The sequence below is a fragment of the Octodon degus genome, unplaced genomic scaffold (assembly GCF_000260255.1).
Source record: "Octodon degus isolate 3935 unplaced genomic scaffold, OctDeg1.0 scaffold00221, whole genome shotgun sequence".
Taxonomy (NCBI): domain Eukaryota; kingdom Metazoa; phylum Chordata; class Mammalia; order Rodentia; family Octodontidae; genus Octodon; species Octodon degus.
This window is the reverse complement of record NW_004524797.1, coordinates 989,568-1,003,178: the sequence shown is the minus strand read 5'-3', so window position 1 is coordinate 1,003,178 and position 13,611 is coordinate 989,568. Positions and strand designations below refer to the sequence as shown.

Below are 13,611 nucleotides of genomic sequence, written 5' to 3'. Positions count from 1 at the left end.
TTCATATATTTATTCGCTTGTTTAATTTCTTCCTCTGAGAAGCGTGTGTTCATCTCAGATGCCCATTTCTGGATTGGGTCTTTAAATTTTGGGTCCCTGGTGTTTTTTAGTTCTTTATAGATTCTAGAGAGCAGACCCTTGTACCATTTCCTTTTAAATGGAATATTCATCACATAACCTCAACTTCAATAAATTTAATATTACACTGATACTTTCATCACATATACTGTTCTTTCTCTTGTAAATCAAATAACGGCCATTCCAGTGTTCCTCACCCCTCATTATGGGATCCATTGTACTCTGAGGTGTCTAATTCCTTTTTCCCCAGGGGAGAAATCTGAGTTAGGCAGAGGAGAGCCCAGGGCCACCCCCTTCTGATCACAAGCTCCTAGAACAAACACGTGAACCCCCTTGCTGGGGGCCTGGGCTGGCTGGGGGGTGGGGGAGGGGGGCGGACTGGCTGCATTTCCTAGTTTGCCAAGGTTACCTAGGGAACCCTGTGTCCATCACCGTGGCAGCTGCTCACTTCATAGCCTTGTGAAGTAAGGTCAGGGACCACCACTGTGCCTTTGCTTAGTCACAATTCATGGAGTCCCAGTGAGGTCACCACCAGTGGGATAGCTCAGTTTTGGAGTCCATGCTTAACATGGTCAAGGCCCTGATTTTGATGCCCAGAATAAAAAAGAAAATGGTGCTTTTCACAGTCAGCAAGAAGAGGAAAGAGAGGAAAGCAGAGAGTTCCCTGAGTCTACTCTGTTCTAGAAAGTTCCTTTGTAAAAAGTCCTGAGACTACCGATTCTTCGAGGTCAAGAACCATGTCTCATACTCACCTTACAGGCAGCACCTTAAAAAGGGCCTGTCCTTGGATGCCTCATGGATATTTGCTCAGTGGATGGATATGGGCCATTCCTCTTCTCAGCTGACTTCTTACTAATGGGGACAGAGGTCTGGGAGCATCCTGGTGGATAGCTCACGCACCTGAAGGTGGGCAGTGGGTGTGGGCAATGGCTACAACCTGGCCTGAGCCTGGTCATTGTTTTACCAGGGCAATGTGGAGTGATGTGCAGAAGGAATGGTTGTTTCCATCAATCCCATGCTTCTTTGACTTTACTAGTGTGCTTGTCCCTTGGCCCCAGGAAATCCAAGTCTATGGGTGGCATTGGAAATCAGCTTCAGGACCATGTGGCAGGGGCACAAGACCTGGGTGTCCCTATTGAAACCTGTATAGGAATTCTCAGTAGGAAAGGGAGGGAGATGTCCTGTGTTTTTAGGACACACAGCATGACATTCACCTTTTCAAAGAGTAAAGGGCGAGGGATATTAGTGTATTTACGGAGTCGTGTGACTGTCATCACTACCCAATTTCAAAATAATTCCACCACTCCCAAAGGAAACTCCACACTCATTAGCAGTCACTCCATCTCATCTGTCCCCAGCCTAGGCAACCACTAATCTGTCTTCTGTCTCCATGAATTTACTCCAGACTTTAACGTACATCAGTCAGGACTCTATACCACGTGCAGAGATGGGTTAATTTGCTCAAGCCCTGAAACTACATCTGTACATAGTTCAGGTGGAACGACAATGTCTGGGTTTCTGTTGTTCTTTAGCCAGAGTCTCACTGTGCTGCCTCAGGCTGGCCTCAGACTCCTGGGCTCAGGAGACCTAGGGTTCAGTTTCCACCAGAGGCTACAGACCAGCGCATACCACAGTGCCCAGCTACTATGTGGCCTTTTTTTTTCTTTTTTTTCCTAGTTGAGCTTTTTCTATTTTTTCAAAACAGAGAACTCAGATTTCATTCCATAACACTCCCTTCACATATTTCGGATTTTCTTTCACCAAAGCAAATTCAGTGTCAACCTGGGTAAGTAGTCATTTGATTCATTACCTGTTAGGGAAAGATCTGAGCAAACAGAATAACTTCTGCTTGAAGGCTGTCTGACAAGATATTGGACATGTATGTTACGAAGGTTATAATCAAGTTATACTTCAAGATTTATTCATTTATCGTTTTCATTCAGCTGACCTTTATCACACACACCAACATGGGGTGGTCTTGTGCCCTCATGTGTACCACCATGCGTTTATTTGCACCATGGAGCAAGCTGTGTGTTGTCAGAGCGCTGACCTACTTTATTTTGTGTTCCCAGAGCTTTACCTATTTTTTTTTTTTTTTTTGATACAGGGTCTCACTACACAGTTCAGACTTAGAGTGATCCTCCTGTCTCAGTCTTTCCAGTGCTAGGACTGTAGGCATGTACCACACGCCCAGTTTTGGGGCCCACACAGCATGCCCGGGGTTCCAGGGCCAACAAGGCATGCAGTCCTGGGGACTGAACCCGGGTCCTTGCACTTACCAGGGAGGTGTTTAGACCACCGAGCTATTTCCCCAGCCCCTGTACCTTTTTTTGTTAGTACATGTTTGCAGTATTTACTATGTTACAATCAAATATAAATCAGAACCAGACAATAATATTGCAAGAATTAATATTTAGATATCAGTCCATGCTTTGCCAATAACTGTGTTATTCTATACCATGCAAATAGTATGTTAATGTTATTAAAATTTCCCTCATACTAGCATTTCTTACCTTTCCTCTTTATCATTACTAAATCATTTCTACACTTCGTGTATTATGTGGCCTTTTACTTCGGTTTCTTTCACTTAGCATAATGCTTTCGAGGTCATTCATGGCATAGTGTGCCATTGGGCCTTCAGTCCTTTTTCTGGCTGGGGAAAACCCCATGGCACGAATGCACAACATTACTATATATCCATCCGCCACTGGACAGCGGGGCTGTGTTCACTGTGGAGCTATTGTGAATAATGCTGCTGTGGACCTCAGTGGACAGTGTGTCTGGAGGTCTGTGTCTTCCTCTTTCTTGGCTGTACACCCCGGGTGGAATCGCTGGTCCTGTGGTAGCTCTGTTTAATCTTCTGAGGAACCAGCAAGCTGTTTCCCCAGGGCTGCATCTTGGCGCATCCCCGCACTCAGCGCCCGTGTAGCGCTGCCCACCCACCTGCCTTAGGCCAGGCGCTCCGTGGACCTTTTGCCCCTCAGCTCCGTGATCTTCACACCAACCTGAGAAATACGTATTACTTCCTCCGCTGTCCCGAGGAGGACAGAGAGGCTCAGATAAGCGAGGACTCCTCCACCTCCTCCCCGGAACCACATGGGGAGTGGCCAAGCCTCGATTCACACCGGTTCTGGCCCTTAGGTTTGCTTGGTTCCTCGGTGACTGCTGGCGAGCTGACTGTCCAGATTTCTAAAGTCACATTAGTCTTCTCTCCAACTCTCTGGGCACTGTTTTGCAGACAGGAAAGTTGGACCCCCACTACCCCAAGGTCTGCGGGCACAGAGGGAACATCCTAGACATCAAGTGGAACCCTTTCAATGACTTCGAGATCGCCTCCTGCTCTGAAGATGCCACGGTGAGTGTCAGCTGGGCGTGATTCTATGGCCTAGGGGTCGGAGGTGTCTGCATTCCCCTTGTGGTGGCCCCGACTACTTCATCCCTGAAGTGAGGTTACTGTGGAAGGGGCAGAAGAGAGACAAGAGGGTTGGGGTAGTTGGAGCTCGGGGGCCACCCCTCCTCTTTCTGGGCCTGGACCACCTATCACATGAGCACTGGAGCGCCAGCGCAGCTAATGAAGATCCTGTGGCAGTGGGAGCACAGCCTCTGGAGAAGCTGTAAAATGCTATGAGGATAATCTTTTCTCTTTTTTAAGGGCATTTTATTGTGGTCAGAATCTACTAAATCTCACAGGCAGTGGAAAAGTGAGCCATGAAAGGGTGGGAATGGAAAGTGTGTGAATATAGAACCCAGAAAGGTCTGTCCTACCAACTGTTTTTAGGACAAGGATGTGTTGCCCAGAATGGCCTCAAGCAGTCCTCCCCCCTCAGCTTCTGCAGTAACTGGGACTACAGGTGCACCCCAGAACGCCCAACTCCATCAATGCTTCTGAGCTCCTATTCTGTACCAGGGACATGGTCCCTGTCCCCTCAGTGTTTAATATTAACTTACTTGAAATTCACTCTGTATAACATATTCATTCTCTTTGTAAAATATAGTGGTTATAGCTTAAAATAAAACACATGGAGGTGATCAGCTAACTAAAATAAGGATGAAGGTCATAGGACCATTTCTGTGGACCCATTGTTTTTGTTTGTATGTTTATTTTTGAGACTGGGTCTCACTATGTAGTCCAGGCTGGCTTTGAACTCACAATGATCCTCCTGCCTCAGGCTTCTGAGTGCTGGGATCATAGATGTGCATCACCACGCCCGGCTACCCATTGTTTTCCTGATTTTATTTATTTATTTATTTATTTATTTTTAATGTATTTAGTATAGGGTCTCACTACACAGATCAGACTCATAATATCCTTCTGTCTTCACCCTCCCAAGTGCTGTGATTATAGGTGAGTGCCACCGTGCCCAGTCTCAGTCATATCTCAGTGCACCCCGGGGGCAGGGCCGACAGACACGGCATGTGGTCCCAGAGATCGAACCCGGTCCCTGCGCTTGCCTAAGCAGGCGCTGTAATCCACTGAGTTGTCTGGCCAGTCCTGTTTTCCTGATTTGAACAGCACTTATCCTTTCGGTCTTCCCCGCAACTCCACAAGGTAGGATATTTTCCTGATGGAGAACCCAAAGATCAGAGAGGTGCAGGGACTTTCCCAAATTACACTTGGTAGGAGGCAGCCCTGACTTCGCGCTGGGGTGCACTTGACTCCGGAGCCTGTTCTCTCTCCCTCTCCAGAGCTCTGCCACTTCCCTTGAGAGCAACAGCCAGAGCACAGATGGAGAAAGTAAGGAAATCCCAGAAACATCAGCTGTGTGGGGTAGCAGTGCTAAGTTCTTACTTTAGCTCTGAGTTGTCTGGTAGCCAAGGTTTAAAAAGGGAATTAAAGTCTTATTGCTGAAACTTCTATCAGGAAGGGAAACAGGAAGTTTTGTTTCATTTTTTTGGACAGGGCGTCACTGTGCAGCCCAGGCTGGCCTCGAACTCATGGTCCTCTCCCATCAGCCTTCTGAGCTAGGAGTATAGACATGCAGCTCAGGAATCCAAAAATTCTAGAGGACCTGTGTCAGTGTCTGTGTGGAAAATTGCTGAGAAACATCAATGACAGTTTCACCCAAGGGGCAATCGGGCCTTATTTATGGAAGCAGGTTCTGTCCCAGTGCAAGTAGGCATCTGGCAGTACTTGCCCTCTGGGGCATGCTTTGAGGCTCCTGAAAACTCTTTATAATAAAGACCTATAAAAAATTTAAAAAAAAGAAAAAAGAAAAAGAAGAAGAAAGACCTATGACCTACCGCTATCCCTTCCTGGACATGCCAGGAGTCAGGCAGCTGACACAATGATTAAGATTTAAGCGGCAGCAGATTCCTTTTGTGACTTCATGTAGGACCCAGGGCAGGAATGAGCCTCCAGTCTTGGGAAGTGTGGGGGGCCATGCATCCTCTGCTGGGGTGTGCCTGTATTCCCAAGCAGCCTAGCCCGGAGCCTGGCCTGCCTGAGCAGCTCTGTGCAGGCATGACTTCACCAGCCACTTTATCTACAGCCTGTACTACTCCAGACAGTCCATGTCCTAGAACTGAAAGAACAGTTGTTTGCTTGAAAAACTTGTGAACAGGAAAACCTTGGTTTGCAAGTAGTTTGTTTCAGAAACATGCTTGTAGTCCAAAGCACTTGTGTACCAAAGCAAATTTCCCCATAAAAAAATAGTGAAATCGGGGCCAGGGAGAGAGCTCAGTGGGCTAAGCACCTGCCTGGCAAACACAAGGACCTGGGTTCAATCTCCCGTACCACATGCCATGCCGGCCCCACGTGAGCCAGCCACCAAAACTGGGCATGGTGGCACACATCTGTAGCCCCAGCACAGGGGAGGCTGAGACAGGAATATCACTACAAGTCCAAGCTTTGTAGCAAGACCCTGTACCAAATAAATGAAAGATTTAAAAAAAAAAATTGTAAAGTAATGAAATAAATCCACAACCCAAAAATATTCATATAAAATGATTATAACCCTGTCCTGGAATACAAAATAGTAAAGAAAATATAAAGAAAAATAAGCAAATTAACCTTCACTTACCTTTGAAAACCTTTGTGGCTGGTTATGAGGGAGACAGAGAGGGGTTACTGTGTAGGATGACTTTCATTATCACTAAGGGAATCGCTGCTGTCTGCTCACTCTGAAATCTTTCTTTTTGTGGAACTTCAACAGGAGACTGATCCAATGACACTTGCTTTTGTCTCCTTTTGAGGATTTCATGGAAATGTAGCATTGTATCATCATTAAATAGGTTCATTGCTCGCACTTCTACAGCCTTATTTAGGTGGTGCTTTCCTATGAAATTCTGCAGTTTTCCACATTTCACAAAGCTCCTTAATCACATGGAAGCGAGGGATTCCTTTGCCCTTTTCTCCTCCTCTGCAGATGAGATTTTCTCCATAACCTCTTGCTATAGGGACATGATCACCCACAAACCTGCAGAGGGAGCGAGGGAGGGAGGGACAGAGGGAGATGGACAGAGATAGGCAAAGAGAGGGAACCATTGGCCCAGGCATGAGCACATGATGTTTAGTGCCAGGCACACTCATATTGCAAGACATCACTGGTTTATCAGGTTAAAATCTATTAGAAATGTTTACCCATCTTATGGAACAGTTGCGGAACAAGTTATTCACAAGACAAAGGAAGTGGTGCATTCAGGCGTTCAGCCATGGAGGGGCAGTAAGGAGCATTGAGACAGCAGCATCCAAGGCTTCATCTCCTCCAAAGCACCACCCAAGCCTGTTTGCACTCTCCCTTTTTGCATGGCAGCCCCCCTGCCATCTCAGACAACACTTCGCTGGAAGGAGGCCTCAGCCCCTCCTCTCTAACCTTTGCTGTGACGTACCGACCTTCAATCCCATCCACTCCTGGTTTTCAGTCTCTCCTGTTCCAGGCTATTAACAATACTTCCTCACACCAAGATCCTCTGTGCTCCAGAGTTTGTTCTAGCACCTCAGTGCCTAAGGATGCAGCACCAATCCTTCTTCCCAGCATTCAAGATTCCGCTGTGAGATCTTAGGAAAAGGAAAGGGAAGACACTAAGTTTGGAGGGGTGTCCTAGGCGGAGCAGCACATGTGGCTTGGCATCCAGCCTGGAAGATAGCCCAACAGCCCACCCACCTGCCCACCACCTCAGGCCATCAGAATGGCAGAGAGCTGGGCACAGCCGGCTGAGGCAGGAGGACAAGTGTGAAGCCAGCCCAGGCACCTTAGTGAGATCCTGTCTGAAAAAATAAAATGTTGGTTAACCTTCCCTGGGTAAAGGACTGGAAGCATAGGCTCACCTCAGGTGAAGACAGCTGCTGCTCCAGCCAGAAGACCTTGGTAAAGCTCCTGTCCTTCTGGCTGCTTTTCCACTGTGGAGCAGGTAAATCAGCATGCCCTGAATAACCCATGGCCCCGGCCCATGTGTCTTCTGCCAGATCAAACTCTGGGACATCCCCAAGCAGCTGCTGACAAGGAACCTCACAGTCTACAGGAAGGAGCTGGTGGGCCACGCACGCAGGGTGGGCCTAGTAGAATGGCACCCCACGGCTGCCAACATCCTCTTCAGCTCCGGCTACGACTACAAGGTGGGTCTGAGGCTTCCCCAGCAAAGTCACCGCGGGTGGGTGGCTTGAGACAACAGAAGCATCCTCTCCTCTGTTCCAGAGACTAGAAATCACAAGGCAAGGTATTAAGAGGCCATACAGAGCCCTGGGGGGAGGAGTCATCCGTACTGACCCCTGGCCAGCAGCCCCATCTACCCAAGCTCCTACAGCCTGAGAATGTCCCCTTGCCTCCTCTGGGCCTCTGTCTCCTGGTCTGTAGGCACATGGGGGAACCACAGCAGTGACTTTCCATCTTTTCCCTTCTTGCTCTGTTGGGCATTATGAAGGCACCTCTCCCCTGCCTTCTGGTCTGAAGCTCTCTTTGTCCATATAGGGTGTGTGTGCCCGGCTAATGTGCAAGCGTGGGCCGGTTATTCTTCACAAAGCTGCAGGGGGCGCTGTTTGATGCTTAGGCTGGGTTTAATCTGCCCAGGAAGGAGCTTTACAGTGCACACACAGCCTGTGCAGCTAAATCCTGCAGCCCTGGCTGTCCACGCAAGGTGGAAAATGCTGCTGCTGTTTGCACACAGCTCCTCCCTTCCATTTGCTGGCTCCCTGGGGTCCTCCCGCATAGATGGTTTCTTGCTCAAAAGCAGATGGTATTTTCCTCTCACTAGAATACAGCCTGGCTCCTGGCTGCCCCCTCCGCCCCATGCAGCCTTCTCAGCATATGTGTTCTCCTCCCACCCTCACCAAGGCTCCTGGGCCAGGCTACCAACTGCGCTGCCCTCCCGGGAATACCGTGTTTTCCCGCGGCCCACATGTCACTGTAGGACTGGGGCGGGGTGGCCACCGCCTGTGCTCAGAGCCGGCACTCTGCCTGCAGGTGATGATCTGGAACCTGGACACCAAGGAGTCTGTCATCATGAGCCCCATGAGAACCATCTCCTGTCACCAAGACGTGATCCTGTCCATGTCTTTCAACACCAATGGCAGCCTGCTGGCCACTACCTGTAAAGACCGAAAGATTCGGGTTGTTGATCCCCGGCTTGGGACAGTCCTGCAGGTCAGTACTGGGACAGGGTCCAGTATGGGGGCTGAGAAGCAGAGGATCAGGTGGGGCTGGGGCAGTTCTGAGAACCAGATGGCATGCTGGTGGCTTCTGGGGTCAAAGCCCTTTAGGTGACATCCTCAGTGGCTGCCCTCTACACAACAAGGGGAAATAAGATGTGTCAGTTCCATTTCTTAGATGGGTAAATTGAGGCCAAAGAGGGAGGAAGGGACTCCCTTGCATTGAAAGCAGGATTTAAACCTCTCAACTCTAAAGCTGGTCCATGTGCTGCACTCGCCCAGGGGTCAGGAGACAGAGGCAGCATTATCTGTCCACTGAGTGATCTTGGACAAAGATTTTCTGTTCTCTGAATCCCTATCTGCTCAGCAGCAGCATGAGCCATTCATCTGTCCTGTCAGTGGACTAAATAGGACCGCCAGGTGACAGCGTGTGCCCAGCCTGTGCTCCTGGGTGGGGCTCTCAGTATGCTTTCAGCAGGATCATGACGCAGACAGAGCTTCACCGCATCCTAGCAGGGAGAAGGGTCAGGGGTGTGCAGGGCTGGGGTGTGCCGTGTCACTGAGGAGGCAGGCAGGCTTCCTGGAAGTGGGGCCCCAGGTGGAGTCTCCAGCACCAGGCTGGGGACCAGAGGCCAGAACCTCTGAGCTGCCATCCAAGTCCCTTCATGGCATCTAGCCACTAACCGCATGTGTTCCCCCAGGAAGCCAGCTACAAGGGGCACCGGGCCAGCAAGGTGCTGTTTCTGGGAAACCTGAAGAAGCTCCTATCCACAGGCACATCACGCTGGAACAACCGGCAGATGGCCCTGTGGGACCAGGTGGGTCCGCAGCACCCCCGCCCTGCCATCACCCCTCAGCCAGCAGCCCCTTGGGCGAGCCCAGGCCTGGTGCATCCAGTCCTTGGAGGAGAGAGATGCAGAGGCCCCAGGCGAGGTCCTGGTGGAGGGCCAGAGCGGCCTCGGGAGCTGCTAGAGCACAGCCCTGGGGGCATCACTAAAGGGCATCCATGGGGGTCTTCCCTGCATTGAGTCTCCTGCAGCTAGTAAAACAGATGGCGGCAGGGCAGGATGACATGTGCCTGTAATCCCAGCACTTGGGAGGCTAAAGCAGGTGGATGGCAAGTTTCAGGCCAGCCTGGACTGCACAGTCAAGTCAAAACCAATAATGGAATAAAATAGAGGTTGGAGGAGGTGCAGAATCAGACCCAGCGTGTCAGAAGTGACTAAGGGTCAGAATGCTGGCAAACATGGTCCAAGTTTTAGTGCCTTTAAAATGCCTTCTCTGGCCAGGGAGATAGCTCGGTGGTCTAAGTGCCTGCCTGGCAAGATAAAGGACCCAGATTCAATCCCAAGTACCATGTGCCCTGCTGGCCCCATATAGAGCCAGCCACCAAAATCAGGTGTGGTTACGCACCCACAGATTGGGCCTCCCCACGCCATCCCTGCCCCAAGCCCCACCCCTGGATTCATACACAAGATCAGCCACTCTGCCACACACACACACCCCAAGCCCCACAGCAGCCATTCTGATCTCAGGCAACTCAGCAGCCGTCTTTGTGTCCCATCCCTGCAGGATGACCTCTCAGTGCCCCTCACAGAGGAGGACCTGGATGGCTCCTCCGGCGTCTTGTTTCCCTTCTACGACCCGGACACCAACATGCTCTACGTGGTTGGAAAGGTCAGCCTGACTGGCTCAGGAGGAGGGGGTGGCTGTCCGGGCCCCTAAGGCAGGAGCAGAAATATCCCAAGCTGAGCCCAGCAGCCTGGGGCCCTTGGGGACAGATGACAGTGGCTGGCCACTGTTCACAACAGGGCAGCACCCTCCCAGCTCACTAGCCAGACTGGCGCCAGGGCTGTAGCTGGTCAGCACACGCTTGTCCTTCCAGCTCCGGGACTGAGGGCCTTTCCTCACAGGGCCACTGTGAACTTGGGCAGAGCAGATCTTCACAGTGTAGGCTCCGCCACAGTTGGCATCTCAGGACCCTACCTGCCAGTGCCAGGAACACACCCTTCCCGTCTGCTAGTCACTGTGACAACCAGAAATGTTCCTCAGGGCTGAGATTCTGAGCTCTGTGTGGGTTTTGGGTGGGAGCGGGATTCGGGCATTTTCCCAAAGCCTCTGCTTTAGAGGGTTGAGGGTGGGTTTTGCATTATAGTTGGGGGCACTGAAAGTTAAAATGAGGACTTCTTTGTGCCTTGGTGACAGGCCCTGAGTTCTCTGGCGTCCCCAGTGAGATGTGGGTTTGCCAGCGGCTCCCTCTGTGAGAGCCAGAGGAGGCTGCTGGACCTGGAGGCCCAAGCGCTGCTGTGGCTCGGCTCTGAGTCTTGCCTGCTCTCTTAGGGGGATGGCAACATCCGCTACTACGAGGTGAGCGCCGACAAACCTCACCTGACCTACCTGACTGAGTTCCGCTCCTACAACCCTCAGAAGGGCATCGGTGAGTGGGGCTCCTGGGCCCGTGGGAAATGCCTTAGGCCTCTGGGGCTGTCGGAATCCATTTTGTGTCACTAACACAGAACCACCAGTTGGATGCATTCTAACAAGTGAACTGTGTTTGAGTTCAGGGTCGAAGGGTCGCGCGTGGTAATGGCCCTTCCTGCTGGCAGAGCCCCAAGGCAGTTCAGAGCCTCACCAGATGAGACAGAGTGTGGGTGTCTCTTTTCATCACTTCCTCTTACAAAGCCACCATGATTCAGTCATGGTGGTTCCACCCTGAGGGCTTTATCTAACCATGAGGGACCCCTCTCTAGGCCCCATAGCTTGACTGAGTCCTGCCCTCAATACTTCATGGTGGGGGTGGAGTTTCAATACCTAAACCCTTGGGGACACCCTCAGATTGTTGCAGGTCTGACTTGAGGTGTACAGCAGTGCACAGGAGCAAGCCAGAGCCAGGGGGTGCTTCCCTGAGGAGGCACCATCTAAGGAACTGAAAGAGGAAGCAGCGAGTCCTGCCTGGGAGAGAGGAAGGGTGCCTGGCGAGGCCAAGCAGTTACAACACAGCCAGGAGATGAAAGCCATAAATAAATCCCAGGGAGCAATCCCTTCCTCTAGTCTTTTTTTTTTTTTTTTTTTTTTTTTTTTTCAGAACCTGGGATTGAACTCAGGCCCTTGCACTTGCCAGGCAAGTGCTTATTCTACTGAGCTGTCTCCCCACCCCACCTTCCTCTATTCTAAGTGTGTTTGCCAATTTAAAAGAGTAAACATTGGGTCTGGGAAGATGGCTCAGTAGACTAAGCGCTTCCCTGGCAAACTCAAGGGCCTGAGTTCAATCCCCAGTCCCACCACAAAAGAAAAAAAAAAAAAAGAAAAGAGTAAACACCTCTAATCCCAGTTCCTCAACAAGCTGAGTGAGGAGGGTCACTGGTTTGAGGCCAGCATAGGCAATTTAGGGAAACCCTATCTCAAAATAAAATAGGGCCGGGGAGATGGCTCAGTGGAATAAGCACTTCCCTGGCAAGCACAAGGGCCTGAGTTCAATCCCCGGTTTCACCAAAAGATAAGTCAACAAGACAAAAACTTAGCAAAAAAAAATAATAATAATAATAATAATAAAATAAAACCAAAGAATAAAAATAAATAAATAAATAAAAAGGGCGGGGCTGGAGAGATGGCTCAGTGGAATAAGCACTTCCCAGGCAAGCGCGAGGGCCTGAGTTCAATCCCAGGTTCAAAAAAACAAAAGGCTTAGGGCATAGCTCAGTAATAGAGCACCCCTAGATTCAATCCCCAGTGCTATAAAAAAAAATCAATAAATAATAACAAGATCCAGTGAGGGCTGAGGGTGCAGCTCAGGAGTAAAGTGCTTGCCTAGTATGTGTAGGCCCTGGGTTCAGTCCCCAGTACAAGGATTGAAAAAAAAAATTTTTTTAAAGGTTATTTTAAAAATAAAATTAAAAATGCAATTAAATATCATTCAAAAAGTAAAAGGCTCAAGGAAGATATACCATGGGGGTATAGCTTAGTTGCAGAGTACTTGCTTAGAAGGTGTGAAGCCCTGAGTTCCATTCCCAGCACCACAAACAAAGACAGAAATCAGGCATGTCCTTATCATGAGTATTTGGATCCCAAGGCTGTGGGGATGGAGGCAGGGCAAGCTGCCTGTAAGAATCTAGTTAAAATAATTGAAATGCTTAAAGGTGGAGGCAGAGTCCAATAACAAACTCCATTTCTGAAGCACAGGCCCCACTGTGCCTAGGTGTTTGGTTATAAGCTGTTCGCTGAGGGAAGAGGGGGGAGAGAGGACAATCCCCTTGGGGGCAGCCTGGCATTGCCCCAGATGCCAGGTCCTTGTACCCTTGGCCCAACCAGGACCTCTTGACACCCCGTGGCTATCTATCTGCAGGTGCCATGCCAAAGAGAGGTCTCGACGTGTCCTCCTGCGAGATCTTCCGCTTCTACAAGCTGATCACAACGAAAAGCCTCATCGAGCCCGTATCCATGATTGTGCCCCGGCGGGTAAGCATGGTGGAACCATCAGGGTGGGAGGCAAGGAACCCAACTTACAGAAGACAGCCCCCAGCTGTCAGGGTCACAGCACACCAGCCCATGCCTTGAGGGCAGCCACAGGGAGGCTGGGGGTCACTGCTCCAAGGGAAGATCCTTCCCAGGGTCACCACCAGGCATCCTGGGCCTCACTTACCTCCCCTTTTGAGCTTTGTGTGATGTTGGGCAAGTCCCTTTGTTCTCTGGGTCTGAGTTTCCTCAATTCAGCAGAACTGAGGCTGTCCCCTTGGAGTGGGTCTGGACTCCCAGCTGCCTACTCCACCACTGTCCCCTCACTGTCCTCATTCTCCTGCAGTCGGAATCCTACCAAGAGGACATCTACCCACCTACAGCAGGGGCCCAGCCCTCCCTGACGGCCCACGAGTGGCTCAGTGGGATGAACAAAGGTGAGGAAGGCTAAGAATGGCATCTGCATTGGGAAAGAAAGTCCCACTGGCCCCATGTGT

At 50.4% G+C, this 13,611-nt stretch overlaps 1 protein-coding gene across 1 annotated transcript in view; it reads left to right on the top strand.

The window, feature by feature from the left end:
- The window catches only part of Coro2a (coronin 2A), a 75,715-nt gene that overhangs the window by 55,396 nt on the left and 6,708 nt on the right, over window positions 1-13,611 (top strand). Inside the window, exons 3-10 of the mRNA XM_004645218.2 lie at window positions 3,317-3,433; window positions 7,484-7,633; window positions 8,478-8,657; window positions 9,364-9,480; window positions 10,235-10,339; window positions 11,003-11,099; window positions 13,005-13,117; window positions 13,461-13,551. Coding sequence (XP_004645275.2) covers window positions 3,317-3,433; window positions 7,484-7,633; window positions 8,478-8,657; window positions 9,364-9,480; window positions 10,235-10,339; window positions 11,003-11,099; window positions 13,005-13,117; window positions 13,461-13,551 — 970 coding nt within the window. The remainder of the gene's footprint in view (window positions 1-3,316; window positions 3,434-7,483; window positions 7,634-8,477; window positions 8,658-9,363; window positions 9,481-10,234; window positions 10,340-11,002; window positions 11,100-13,004; window positions 13,118-13,460; window positions 13,552-13,611) is intronic.